Source organism: Schistocerca nitens, chromosome 5, assembly GCF_023898315.1.
Source record: "Schistocerca nitens isolate TAMUIC-IGC-003100 chromosome 5, iqSchNite1.1, whole genome shotgun sequence".
NCBI classification, from domain to species: domain Eukaryota; kingdom Metazoa; phylum Arthropoda; class Insecta; order Orthoptera; family Acrididae; genus Schistocerca; species Schistocerca nitens.
The window spans coordinates 765,488,442-765,502,139 of record NC_064618.1 but is presented as its reverse complement, the minus strand read 5'-3'; the positions used below and the strand labels follow the sequence as shown (position 1 = coordinate 765,502,139).

The 13,698-nt window shown below is 43.1% G+C and overlaps 1 protein-coding gene across 1 annotated transcript in view; it reads right to left on the bottom strand.

The window, feature by feature from the left end:
* LOC126259983 (ubiquitin-conjugating enzyme E2 G2) overlaps window positions 1–13,698 on the bottom strand; it is a 53,631-nt gene that overhangs the window by 14,899 nt on the left and 25,034 nt on the right. The window contains exons 3-4 of the mRNA XM_049957115.1: window positions 10,937–11,055; window positions 10,524–10,664 (exon numbers count right to left, since the gene is read on the bottom strand). Of these exons, the coding sequence (XP_049813072.1) occupies window positions 10,524–10,664; window positions 10,937–11,055 (260 nt within the window). The remainder of the gene's footprint in view (window positions 1–10,523; window positions 10,665–10,936; window positions 11,056–13,698) is intronic.

The following is a 13,698-nucleotide window of genomic DNA, read 5'->3' as shown; positions in this document are numbered from 1 at the left end:
TTTTTTATGTCAGTCTGCTGTAAAATATGACAACAAATTTTTTGCTCATGTTTTTTGGAGACCAAAAGTCTCCTATGCATGAATCAATTTGGATTCCACATAGCACAATCATGTAAAATCAAGCTCACTCCTTTCATCCCCAAGACCCAGAAGGCAGCAGATTCTGACACCATGTTTGATTATATGTTCCTTGACTTCCAGGAGGCATTTATACAGTTCGGAATTGTTGTCTAAATAACAACATGCGGGCATACGGGATAGCAGACCAATTGCATGACTGGATTAAAGAGTTCCTAGCAATCTGAATACAACAGGTCATTGTTACCAGAGAAAAATCAACAGACATAAAAGTAAGCATAGTGAGGCTGTTTCCCGGATGATGCTGTTGTATATAGAGAAGTCACAACACTAGAAGATTTTTGTGAAATGCAGGAAGACCTACAGAGGAATGACACATGGTGCAGGTACTGACAGATGACTCTCAATACAAACAAATGTAATGTATTACACATAAATAGGCAGAAAAAACATTCTTGTATAATTACACCTTTGCCAATCAATCACTAGAAGCAGTAACATCCATGCCTTATTCTTTATATACACAAATTAGGACAGGATGAGCAGCAATCTGCAGCCTTTTGCTGATGATGCTGTGGTGTATGGGACGGTGTCTCTAACGAGTGACTGTAGGAGGATACAAGATGACTTACACAAAATTTTTACTTGGTGTTCTGAATGGCAGCTAGCTCTGTATGTAGAAAAATATAATGTTAAATCAAACAATGGAAACTCCAGGTACGAATATCAGCAACATAGGAAAAGATAGGTTGCTACTTATGATAAAGATGACACGATAAGTTGCAGACAGGCACAATTAAAAGACACTTACACACAAGCTTTCAGCCATAGCCTTTGTCAGAAGCACACATGACCACCTATTCTGCCATGTCATTCCAGTTACCTTTACACCATTCCTGCCACAATGGAGTCATCTCCATCTTTCTGCATCAGTTCAGGAAAGTATCCCTTTTCATGGCTAAAACCCAGACCCACATTCTATTTCTTAAATGCTGCCTAAACCATGGAATCCCCCCAAATGACCTAACCATAAAAATTCCTTTCTCTGGATCCCATCCCTACTTTCACAATGACCTTCACCTTTTCAGATTCCGCCAGTCCCTTGATGTCATAAACCTAGTATTGCAAAGACACGTCTCCAGGGTACAAGCATCCCAGAAACATCTCTACTCTCTCTGCAAGATACTGATATTGTGCAATCACTGTTTCAAACATCACATTTCTGAAACTGAATTCCTTGCCCTCCAGCACCTGGAGGAGCTTCCAGACACCACCTCCACAAAAGTTGTTCAACCTGCTGACATTCTACTACTGACTCAAGGCACCACTATCCAAGACTTAGCTTACACACATTGTTCCTCCTCATCCACCACTTACAGAATCTAAACCCTGTCTAGCTGATCTTTTCAACTTGTCACATCCCCCAAAACTCCTTACTAACACGCCACCAAACCAGAGCCAAAACAATTGCCGTAACACTGTTGTTAACCTTTCCACCAAATCCCTCAGCTCCATAGAAGTTTTGGTCCTAATCAAAGGCCTCACCGTTAGCCCCACATCCAAATTTAATTATGCTGGAACTGTCAGAGGCCTACCGTTGTCCTCCCAATTCCTGCATGGAAACATCTCTTTGCTGCCAATCCCTCCAACCAAAGCTAACATTGAACCCTGTCTCTCCCATTTCATACCATCCTCTAACTGTGATCCTCTCCCCCTCCCAACCCCCCCCCCAACCTCCCCCTCCCATGGAACCACCCACTGATCAGATTCTAGGAATTGCTTACCTCTAACGGCCTCACTGTCCTTCCTCACAAGGGCACCTCCGCATCGCACCCCCCTCAGATTTAGTTATAAGTTAGCACAGTGGATAGGCCTTGAAAAACTGAACACAGATCAATCGAGAAAACAGGAAGAAGTTGTGTGGAACTATGAAAAAAAAAACAAAATATACAAACTGAGTAGTCCATGCGCACGATAGGCAACATCAAGGATAATGTGAGCTCAGGAGCGCCGTGGTCCCGTGGTTAGCGTGGGCACCTGCGGAACGAGAGGTCCTTGGTTCAAGTCTAACCTCGAGTGAAAAGTTTAATTTTTTGTTTTCAGACAATTATCAAAGTTCAGGCACTCACACATAATCAACTTCTCTCCAAAATTCCAGGACATGTTCAGATTTGCTTGGACATATGCAGGATTTGATGGTCTACACACGGAAAAATTTGAAAACGTTAAAAACATATGTTTTGACAGAGCACAGGGAAAACTGTGCGACTGTGAAACTGTTACATTCATTTGTTGCAGTTTATGTGACAAACTCGTATGTTTTCATCACTTTTTTGGGAGTGATTATCACACCCACAAGAAAACCTAAATCGGGCAAGGTAGAAGAATCTTTTTACCCAATCGCCAAGTGTACAAGTTAGGTGGGTCGACAACATATTCCTGTCATGTGGAGCACATGCCGTCACCAGTGTCGTATAGAATACATCAGACGTGTTTTCCTGTGGAGGAATCGGTTGACCTATGACCTTGCGATCAAATGTTTTCGTTTCCCATTGGAGAGGCACGTCCTTTCGTCTACTAATCGCACGGTTTTGCGGTGCGGTCGCAAAACACAGACACTAAACTTATTACAGTGAACAGAGACGTCAATGAATGAACGGACAGGTCATAACTTTGCGAAAATAAAGAAATTAAAATTTTCACTTGAGGGAAGACTTGAACCTAGGACTTCTCATTCCACAGGTGTTCACCCTAACCACAGGGCCACGGTGCTCCTGAGTTGAAGGTTTCCTTGATGTTGCCTATCCTACGCATGGACTACTCAGTTTGTATATTTTACTTTTTTTCATAGTTCCACAAAACTTCTTCCTGTTTTCTCGATTCATCTGTGTTCAGTTTTTCAAGGCCTATCCACTGTGCCAGCTTATAACTAAATCTGAGGGGGGTGCGATGGGGAGGTTTCCTTGTCAGAAAACAAACCTTTCAGCAGAAAAAAGAGAAGTCATACATAATGTCAAAACAAATCGTGTCCTAGTCATTCTACTTCCAGACAAAAGGTTTCACCACTGTTGTCACAAATCACAGTGACTATCTGGCAGAAGGCCTCCACCAATTTTCTGACTACTACACACACAAACTCTGCCCGAGTGATCCCATTCCAGAAGTCAAATACAACCTCCAATCCCTGCTTAAAGCCTTAAGCCCTTCCTCGGTTTTCTCCCTTGAATCCATTTCCCTCCTCACCCCTATGACACCCGGCACACCAACCTTCTAAATGCTTGCCAAAGTCCACAAACCTGAAAATCCTGGATGCCGCAGGGTGGCTGGTTATTGTGCCCCCACTGAAAGAATATCGGCCCTCATTGACCAACACCTCCCATAATCCAGCCTCCCACGTCAAAGACACTAACCACTTATCTGGTACTGCGCGCTGCAGGTTTCGAATCTGCGCCAGATGGCATGGACGTCGAAGACCCCTAAAGGGCTCCGCACCTTCACGCCATAAGCCGTGGCAGCGCGCGCCTCATGGCCCACGTTAATGTGAGGGCGCCACGGTGGAACACGCAGTCCCAGCGGCAAATAGCAGCACCCCTGTTCAAATATTTAAGCGCCTGCCTCTCCCTCCAATAGTCAGTCTCGTTGCATGCGTCTATCGACATCTTGCCGCAGACAGCGTATTTACATTACTTTGTTCCGTGTATGAGTGGACGTGGTTGATTCGTGTGGTTTTCTTGTGACTCTGTTGTTTCTTGCTTGTTGTTTGTTAGGTCTCGCTCGGTTGTCCTTTGTTCTTGTGTCCGTCCTCTCCCATTTGTGTTGTTGTTCACGGACCGCTCCGTAGGTCCCACTGCGCTTTCCCTCACGGCAACCCTGTGACCTGAACGGTCGCGGATACAACAACTTACACCACCGACTATCCACCATCCTCACCCCTTTACCTCCTGGATTCCTTTTTGTCACTGTTGACATCACTTCCATATACAACAATACCTCACATACTCATGGTCTTCCTCATACACCTTACCACCTTTATCATAACCCACAACTACTTCTCCTTTGAAGGGAAGGTATACAAACAAATCTTTGGCACAGCAATGAGCACCCTCTTACACCATCCTGTTTATGGGCCATCTAGAGACCTTCCTAGCCTCTCAAAATGCCAAAATCCTACTCTGGTTTACGTTCACTGATGATATCCTCATGATCTCGACTCTGGACCAAGACATCCTATCTTCATTCCTCCATAATGTCAACACCTCTCCCACCCGCTTCAACTGATCCTCCTCAACACAGTGTGCCACCTTCCTGGACATTGAGCTGCTCCTCTCTGGTGGCTCCATTTGCACCTCTGTCCACATTAAACCCACCAACCATGAACTGTACCTGCATTTCGACAGCTGTTATCCCTTTCACACCAAAAGTCCATCCCATACAGACTGGCCATGTGGGGATGGCACATCTGCAGTGACAAGAACTCCCTTGCCCACTATGCTGAGGGTCTCACCAAGGCCTTCACAGACAGGTAATATCTCCCAGACCTAGTCTGTAAACAGATGTCCTGTGCCATTTCCTCCCACACCCCAAATCCTCCCACCACCCCCAACAACCAGCCACAAAGGAGTGCCCCCTTCGTCACCCAATACCACCCTGGACTGGAACAACTGAACCACATCCTCTGCCAGGGTTTTGATTACCTACCATTGTGCCCTGAAATGAGAGACATCCTATCCGAGATTCTTCCTACCCTTCCTTAAGTATTATTCTGTTGCCCACCTAGCCTCCACAACATCCTAGCCCATCCCTATGCCATCACTAATCCTAACCCCTTGCCACAAGGATCAAATCCCTGTGGAACACCCAGGTATGAGACATGCCCAATACATCCACAGAACTTCCTATTCCAGTTCTGTCACAGGTTTGTCCCAAACCATCAAGAGCTGGACCACCTGTGAAAGCAGTCATGTTATTGACTAGCTCTGCCACAATCATTGCACAACTTTTATATTGGTTTGACCACCAACCAGCTGTCCACCAGGATGAACGGCCACCGTCCAACTGTGACAAAGAGCAAAGTAGACCACCCTGTGCAGCTGAGCATAACATGCTTCATTTCAATGGCTGCTTCACTACCAGAGCCATTCGGATCCTCCACTCTACCACTAGCTTTTCTGAACTTGAACTGTGCAGATGAGAGTTAACCTTACAACACATTCTCCGCTCCTGTAATTATCCTGCCTCAACCTACAGTAACATACTGTTCCAAAAACTTCCACCAAACAGTTTCCACACCTCTGTCTCCCCATACTCATCTCACACCCTCTTTGTTTCCTGTCCTCTCCCAAAGCACCCCCCCCCCCAATCTTTCCCTGCTCCTCTCCTTTTTCCCCCACCTCCCCACCCCATAACCTCCTGACACTGTCATGTTGACATTCTAGTCCCTGTACACTCCACCAGACAGTTGTTCTCTCTCTCTCCCCCCATATGCTGCTGTCTCTTCCCCTTCCCCACCCCTTCCAGATTGCTGCTTACTTCCCACCCCACTTGATAGTTGGATTCTGGCCTGAGCTGACAGAGTTGGCAGTCGTGTGTGCATGTGGTGTGTTTGCTTGTGTGAATGAATGATGTGTGTTTCTCTTTTTCTGATGAAGGCTGTGGCCAAAAGCTTGTGTGTGTTAACATCTTTCGATTGTGCCTGTCTGCAACTTAAATGTGTCATCTTTAGGGCATGTAGCACTCTTCCTTTCCCTACATTTAAAACATAAGGCAATGCATATTAGTAGGAAAAACAATACTGTAATATCTTAGTACAGCATTAGTAGTGTGCTGCTTGACACAGTCACATCAATTAAATACCTAGGTGTAATGTGGCAAACCAATATGAAATAGAATGAGCATGAAGGGAAGGTGAATGGTTGACTTTGGTTTATTGGAGAATTTTAGGGAAATGTGATTCATCTGTAAAGGGGACCATGTATAGAATGCTAATGGAACACATTCTTCAGTACAGCTCAAGTGTTTGGAATCCCCACCACGTCAGATTAAAGGAAGACATCAAAGAGATTCAGGGGCGGATTGCTAGGTTTGTTACCAGTAGGTTTCACACTTATGAAGGCGATGCATCGTGAACTCAAATGGGAATCCCAGGAGAGAAGATGTTCTATTTGTGGAATACCACTAAGAAAATTTAGGGGACTGGCATTTGAAGCAGACAGCAGAACAATTCTCCTGCCACCAACATATATTTTGCTTAAGGACCATTAAGATAAAATAACAGAAATTAGGGATCACATACAGGAATACAAACAGTCATTTGTCCCAAAATCTAGTTACAAGTAGAACAGGAAAGGTAATGACTAGTAGTGGTAAAAGATATTCACCACCAAGCACCATACAATGGCTTGCAGAACATGCATGTACATGTAGATTAAGTAACAGGGAGTGTGCTTACGGAGAAATTTAAAATGGAATGCCCACATAAAACCAATCACAGGAAAGGCACATGAAATAATCTTTATCAAATTGACCACCACAGCTGACAAATTTTAATGATTAATGAAAACCACCTTAGCTATATAGTTACACATTTATTGTACTACATCTGACTTCATTCTCATTTTCAGAACAGTGTCAGATTGCCTGCAATTAAACAAAACAGGAAATTGTGCTAAAGTTACAGCTTTCTAGTGGATAAAAGAAAGAACTCACATTGACAACAGTCTCATGCTAAATCCTTACAAAGTTGTGCTAAAGTCATGGTCTTGTTGTCATATGTAATGTGGAAAAAATTCTCTTGACCATATGGCGCAAGCATGGCGAGCAGACATAGCAAGCTGTGTACAGTAAACTGTTCAGACAGGGCCACTCCATGACAGAAGTAAACATGTAAACACTTCTGTCAAATGAGATAGTTGATTATGCAATTGAAATCATTACAAGCAATAACAAAACCTCAACTACAGAACTGACAATTCCATAATAAAGAGTAAAAATAATAAAAAAAATACAATACCATTAAACAAAACAATTGCTAGATAGATATGAACAAAGTTTAAAATCACAATTTCACACAACAAGAATGAAACAGGTGACAGTGCTTGCACCAATAGTCATTTGAAACATACGACAGTAACTGAATAATTATAAAATACATTTGTGAAGTAATTACAATTAACATAGCATTAAGTGTCAAAGGAACACACAGTAACCAAATACTAAATGTGTACACAGATTTTTCAGAATCACCCACTGATAGTCATCAGTACCCGACATTCGTTGTTGTTGTTGTTGTGGTCTTCAGTCCTGAGACTGGTTTGATGCAGCTCTCCATGCTACTCTATCCTGTGCAAGCTTCTTCATCTCCCAGTACCTACTGCAACCTACATCCTTCTGAATCTGCTTAGTGTATTCATCTCTTGGTCTCCCTCTACGATTTTTACCCTCCACGCTGCCCTCCAATGCTAAATTTGTAATCCCTTGATGCCTCAAAACATGGCCTACCAACCGATCCCTTCTTCTAGTCAAGTTGTGCCACAAACTTCTCTTCTCCCCAATCCTGTTCAATACCTCCTCATTAGTTACGTGATCTACCCACCTTATCTTCAGCATTCTTCTGTAGCACCACATTTCGAAAGCTTCTATTCTCTTCTTGTCCAAACTAGTTATCGTCCATGTCTCACTTCCATACATGGCTACACCCCATACAAATACTTTCAGAAACGACTTCCTGACACCTAAATCTATACTCGATGTTAACAAATTTCTCTTCTTCAGAAACGCTTTCCTTGCCATTGCCAGTCTACATTTTATATCCTCTCTACTTCGACCATCACCGGTTATTTTACTCCCTAAATAGCAAAACTCCTTTACTACTTTAAGTGTCTCATTTCCTAATCTAATTCCCTCAGCATCACCCGATTTAATTTGACTACATTCCATTATCACCGTTTTGCTTTTGTTGATGTTCATCTTATATCCTCCTTTCAAGACACTGTCCATTCCGTTCAACTGCTCTTCCAAGTCCTTTGCTGTCTCTGACAGAATTACAATGTCATCGGCGAACCTCAAAGTTTTTACTTCTTCTCCATGAATTTTAATACCTAATCCGAATTTTTCTTTTGTTTCCTTTACTGCTTGCTCAATATACAGATTGAATAACATCGGGGAGAGGCTACAACCCTGTCTCACTCCTTTCCCAACCACTGCTTCCCTTTCATGCCCCTCGACTCTTATAACTGCCATCTGGTTTCTGTACAAATTGTAAATAGCCTTTCGCTCCCTGTATTTTACCCCTGCCACCTTCAGAATTTGAAAGAGTATTCCAGTCAACATTGTCAAAAGCTTTCTCTAAGTCTACAAATGCTAGAAATGTAGGTTTGCCTTTTCTTAATCTTTCTTCCAAGATAAGTCGTAAGGTCAGTATTGCCTCGCGTGTTCCAACATTTCTACGGAATCCAAACTGATCTTCCCCAAGGTTGGCTTCTGCCAGTTTTTCCATTCGTCTGTAAAGAATTCGCGTTAGTATTTTGCAGCTGTGACTTATTAAACTGATAGTTCGGTAATTTTCACATCTGTCAACACCTGCTTTCTTTGGGATTGGAATTATTATATTCTTCTTGAAGTCTGAGGGTATTTCACCTGTCTCATACATCGTGCTCACCAGATGGTAGAGTTTTGTGAGGACTGGCTCTCCCGAGGCCATCAGTAGTTCTAATGGAATGTTGTCCACTCCCGGGGCCTTGTTTCGACTCAGGTCTTTCAGTGCTCTGTCAAACTCTTCACGCAGTATCTTATCTCCCATTTCGTCTTCATCTACATCCTCTTCCATTTCCATAATATTGTCCTCAAGTACATCTCCCTTGTATAAACCCTCTATATACTCCTTCCACCTTTCTGCCTTCCCTTCTTTGCTTAGAACTGGGTTGCCATCTGAGCTCTTGATATTCATACAAGTGGTTCTCTTCTCTCCAAAGGTCTCTTTAATTTTCCTGTAGGCAGTATCTATCTTACTCCTAGTGAGACAAGCCTCTACATCCTTACATTTGTCCTCTAGCCATCCCTGCTTAGCCATTTTGCACTTCCTGTCGATTTCATTTTTGAGACGTTTGTATTCCTTTTTGCCTGCTTCATTTACTGCATTTTTATATTTTCTCCTTTCATCAATTAAATTCAATATTTCTTCTGTTACCCAAGGATTTCTATTAGCCCTCGTCTTTTTACCTACTTGATCGTCTGCTGCCTTCACCACTTCATCCCTCAGAGCTACCCATTCTTCTTCTACTGTATTTCTTTCCCCCATTCCTGTCAATTGTTCCCTTATGCTCTCCCTGAAACTCTCTACAACCTCTGGTTCTTTCAGTTTATCCAGGTCCCATCTCCTTAAATTCCCACCTTTTTGCAGTTTCTTCAGTTTCAATCTGCAGTTCATAACCAATAGATTGTGGTCAGAATCCACATCTGCCCCAGGAAATGTCTTACAATTTAAAACCTGGTTCCTAAATCTCTGTCTTACCATTATATAATCTATCTGAAACCTGTCAGTATCTCCAGGCTTCTTCCATGTATACAGCCTCCTTTCATGATTCTTGAACCAAGTGTTAGCTATGATTAAGTTATGCTCTGTGCAAAATTCTACAAGGCGGCTTCCTCTTTCATTCCTTCCCCCCAATCCATATTCACCTACTATGTTTCCTTCTCTCCCTTTTCCTACTGACGAATTCCAGTCACCCATGACTATTAAATTTTCGTCTCCCTTCACTACCTGAATAATTTCTTTTATCTCGTCATACATTTCATCTATTTCTTCGTCATCTGCAGAGCTAGTTGGCATATAAACTTGTACTACTGTAGTAGGCATGGGCTTTGTGTCTATCTTGGCCACAATAATGCGTTCACTATGCTGTTTGTAGTAGCTAACCCGCACTCCTATTTTTTTATTCATTATTAAACCTACTCCTGCATTACCCCTATTTGATTTTGTATTTATAACCCTGTAATCACCTGACCAAAAGTCTTGTTCCTCCTGCCACCGAACTTCACTAATTCCCACTATATCTAACTTTAACCTATCCATTTCCCTTTTCAAATTTTCTAACCTACCTGCCCGATTAAGGGATCTGACATTCCACGCTCCGATCCGTAGAACGCCAGTTTTCTTTCTCCTGATAACGACGTCCTCTTGAGTAGTCCCCGCCCGGAGATCCGAATGGGGGACTATTTTACCTCCGGAATATTTTACCCAAGAGGACGCCATCATCATTTAATCACACAGTAGAGCTGCATGTCCTCGGGAAAAATTACGGCTGTAGTTTCCCCTTGCTTTCAGCCGACATTCGTATCAAATGTAAAACTATTTACACTATTATATCATCCGTCATTATTAGCTGTAAATACCACAAATATAACCAAGAAGAAAACACAATACTGCACAGTATTGCCTGTTAACTCACCTGCCAACATACTAACAACTGAGAGGAGGATTTTCTCTACACTCTGTACTGGGCTCCATCGTTCAGCACTTGACTCGTAGCCCATAGGATCATCCCCAGGAGCATGTAGAATAGAGATACACACACGGCCATCTGCATAAACTACACAGAGAACGTTTACACAATTATCTTCTTATTGTCAGCCTAATAAATGCACATTTTGGCCTGGAAACAAGATACTTGATGTAGCAGAGGTATTTAAGGCATAGTTTTTTTTTCTTTTTTAAAAATTTTAAAACAAATCAAATGCTTATAAATGCAAACAATGGATGACTATCTTGATTATCTGAGGAGAATGTGAAACGAAATTTGTTCAAGTTTTTTAAGGATTTTAATCTTACTGGGTACGCCACCATTACTTACATAATACTTACTGTTTGGATGGAACATTTCACAAGTAAACTGCATTTTTGGGGGGCTCAGTGGGTAGTCAGGAGGAAATACAAGCTTTGCTGGAAATACACCTCCTTCAAAACATGTTCCTTCTGGTCCACTACGAACAGAGAGGAAATAAGAAAACTGTACTATAAAAGCTGATTAACTTCTATTTACTTTGAGATGTCTAAATCACAGACACAAAAATTTTAATGTATGAATGTGTGACACATAATATCAATCATCATAACTGTACAATACAATAAAAAACTTTATTAACGATAATATATAGGGAAGCACTATATAACATAATTTGTTCCTCATTTGCACACAATACTAATCTAGAAGCAATCTAGTTTCTACATTTCTACTAAAAAAGTGAAGCTGCTTACCATGGTTCTCACATACACTAATCCACTATGGTAGAGCATATAAAAGGCTAATAATTATGAATATAGTTATGACTGACAAAAGCTAAAGAGCAGTTACTAGTGTCATCACTAAAAAATTCTGATGAAAATGGTTATACACTGCTGGCCACCGTAAATGCAACACCCTGAAGGAAGCACCCGAATCAAGTGAAATTTACACCATGGGTTTGCAGCGATGAGATATGCAACTGATTAGAATTTCAGCGCAGACGCACATCACGCGCGCCTGTGGCGCCACCTCATAGTGCCATTTAAGGCTTGGCGATTTCGACGAGTGTATGTTCGGCACGTGTGTTTACCTTGTGGTTGTTTCACAAGATTATCAGTTATGCCTCGTAGACAACAGCGAACATCGTTTGATCAAGTATCCGAGTTCGACAGAGGATTATCATACAGAGAAATCGCTAGTCGTGTTGGACGAAACCAAACAACTGTAAAGCGGATATGTGACCGTTGGATGCAGGAGGGTGTGACGGACCGGCGTGGTCGATTGCATGCACCTCGGTGCACCACTGCACGTGCTGATAGGCAAATTGTACACATGGCAGTGACGGATCGCTCAGTGACATCCCGAACCATAGCACAGCACATTGCGTCTGTAACGCATCATCCAGTGTCTGCGCGTACCATTCGACGCCGTTTACAGCAGAGTGGTCTGTCCGCAAGACGTCCATTGCTTCGTCTACCATTGACGCAGAACCACAGACGTCTCCGTCGCCAATGGTGTGATGACAGACGGATGTGGACGGCAGAATGGAATGACGTTGTCTTTACTGACGAGGCACGCTTCTGTCTGCAGCACCACGATGGTCGGATTCGAGTGTGGGGACACCGTGGAGAGAGGATGCTGGACAGCTGCATTATGCACCGCCACACTGGTCTTGCACCGGGTATTATGGTATGGGGCGGTATTGGATATTACTCTCGCATGCCTCTAGTATGCATTGCCGGTACTTTAAATAGCCGGCGCTACATATCCGAGGTGCTGGAGCCAGTTGTCCTTCCTTACCTTCAGGGCTCGGCCACAGCCATATTTCAACAGGATAATGCGCGACCACACGTGGCACGCATTGTCCAAAGGTTCTTCGTCAATAACCAGATTGAATTGCTTCCCTGGCCGGCTCGCTCTCCGGATCTTTCGCCGATAGAAAACATGTGGTCCATGGTTGCTCAACGAGTGACCCAGATTACATCCCCAGTTGCCACACCAGATGATCTTTGGCAACGTGTGGAAGCTGCTTGGGCTGCTGTACCCCAGGAACACATCCAACGTCTCTTTGACTCAATGCTGAGACGTGTGGCAGCGGTGATCTCCAACAGTGGCGGCTACTCTGGTTACTGATTCTGGCAGGAACCACATGTCACAGATGTCTGTAAACGTAATCATTTGATACTTGGTCAACATGTTATCCACAAAATAAATTTTGTTGTGCTACCTCTTGTCTTTCTTGGTGTTGCATTTACGGTGGCCAGCAGTGTATATTCAACTTTAAAACATAAAATAAAATATGAAGATGGTATCTGTCCTTTCGTACAAGTCCGAAAAAACAGATACCATTGGTGATCTTGCAGCTCTCTAAGAATGAAATTACAATGAATCCAGACCATTAGCTGCTTACATGTATTGATAAATATCAACGAGGACAGTTGAAAATGTGTGCTCCGACTAGGACTTGAACCCGGGATCTCCTGCTTACATGGCAGACGCTCTATCTGACTCCGCCATTGAGGACACAGAGGGCAGTGCGGTTGCAGGGACTTATCTCTGGCACGCTCCCCGTGAGATCCACACTTCCAGCTTACTGTCCATACACTACATTTGTAGTGCCCCTAGCCACTAAGCTCATTACTCGGCAGCAGTCAACCTACCGGTTCCCGTAAGAGTTCGGGCAATGTGAGTGGATCTGCACTGAAGAAGATCACTGGCCGATAAGCCTTATCTATATGAAGATGGTATCTGTTCTTTCGAACATGTCTGAAAGAACAGATACCATTGGTGATCTTGCAGCTCTCTAAGAACGAAATTACAATGAGTCCAAACCATTAGCTGCTTACAGGTGTTGATAAATATCAACGGGGACAGTTGAAAATGTGTGCCCTGACCGGAACTCAAACCCGGGATCTCCTGCTTACGTGGCAGGTGCTCTATTCTATATCCCTATTCAATTCAAAGGAAGAAGTAGACACCTGCAAAGATAGTGCATGCTTGCACACTGTCAATGGCTGGGCCAATCTGAGCAGGCTTCAGGGCATGCCCCTCGGAGTTCCCAGGCAACACCACTGTATTGTAAATTCACCTTGCTCAGGTGTTGTGTATCTGACACTACAGT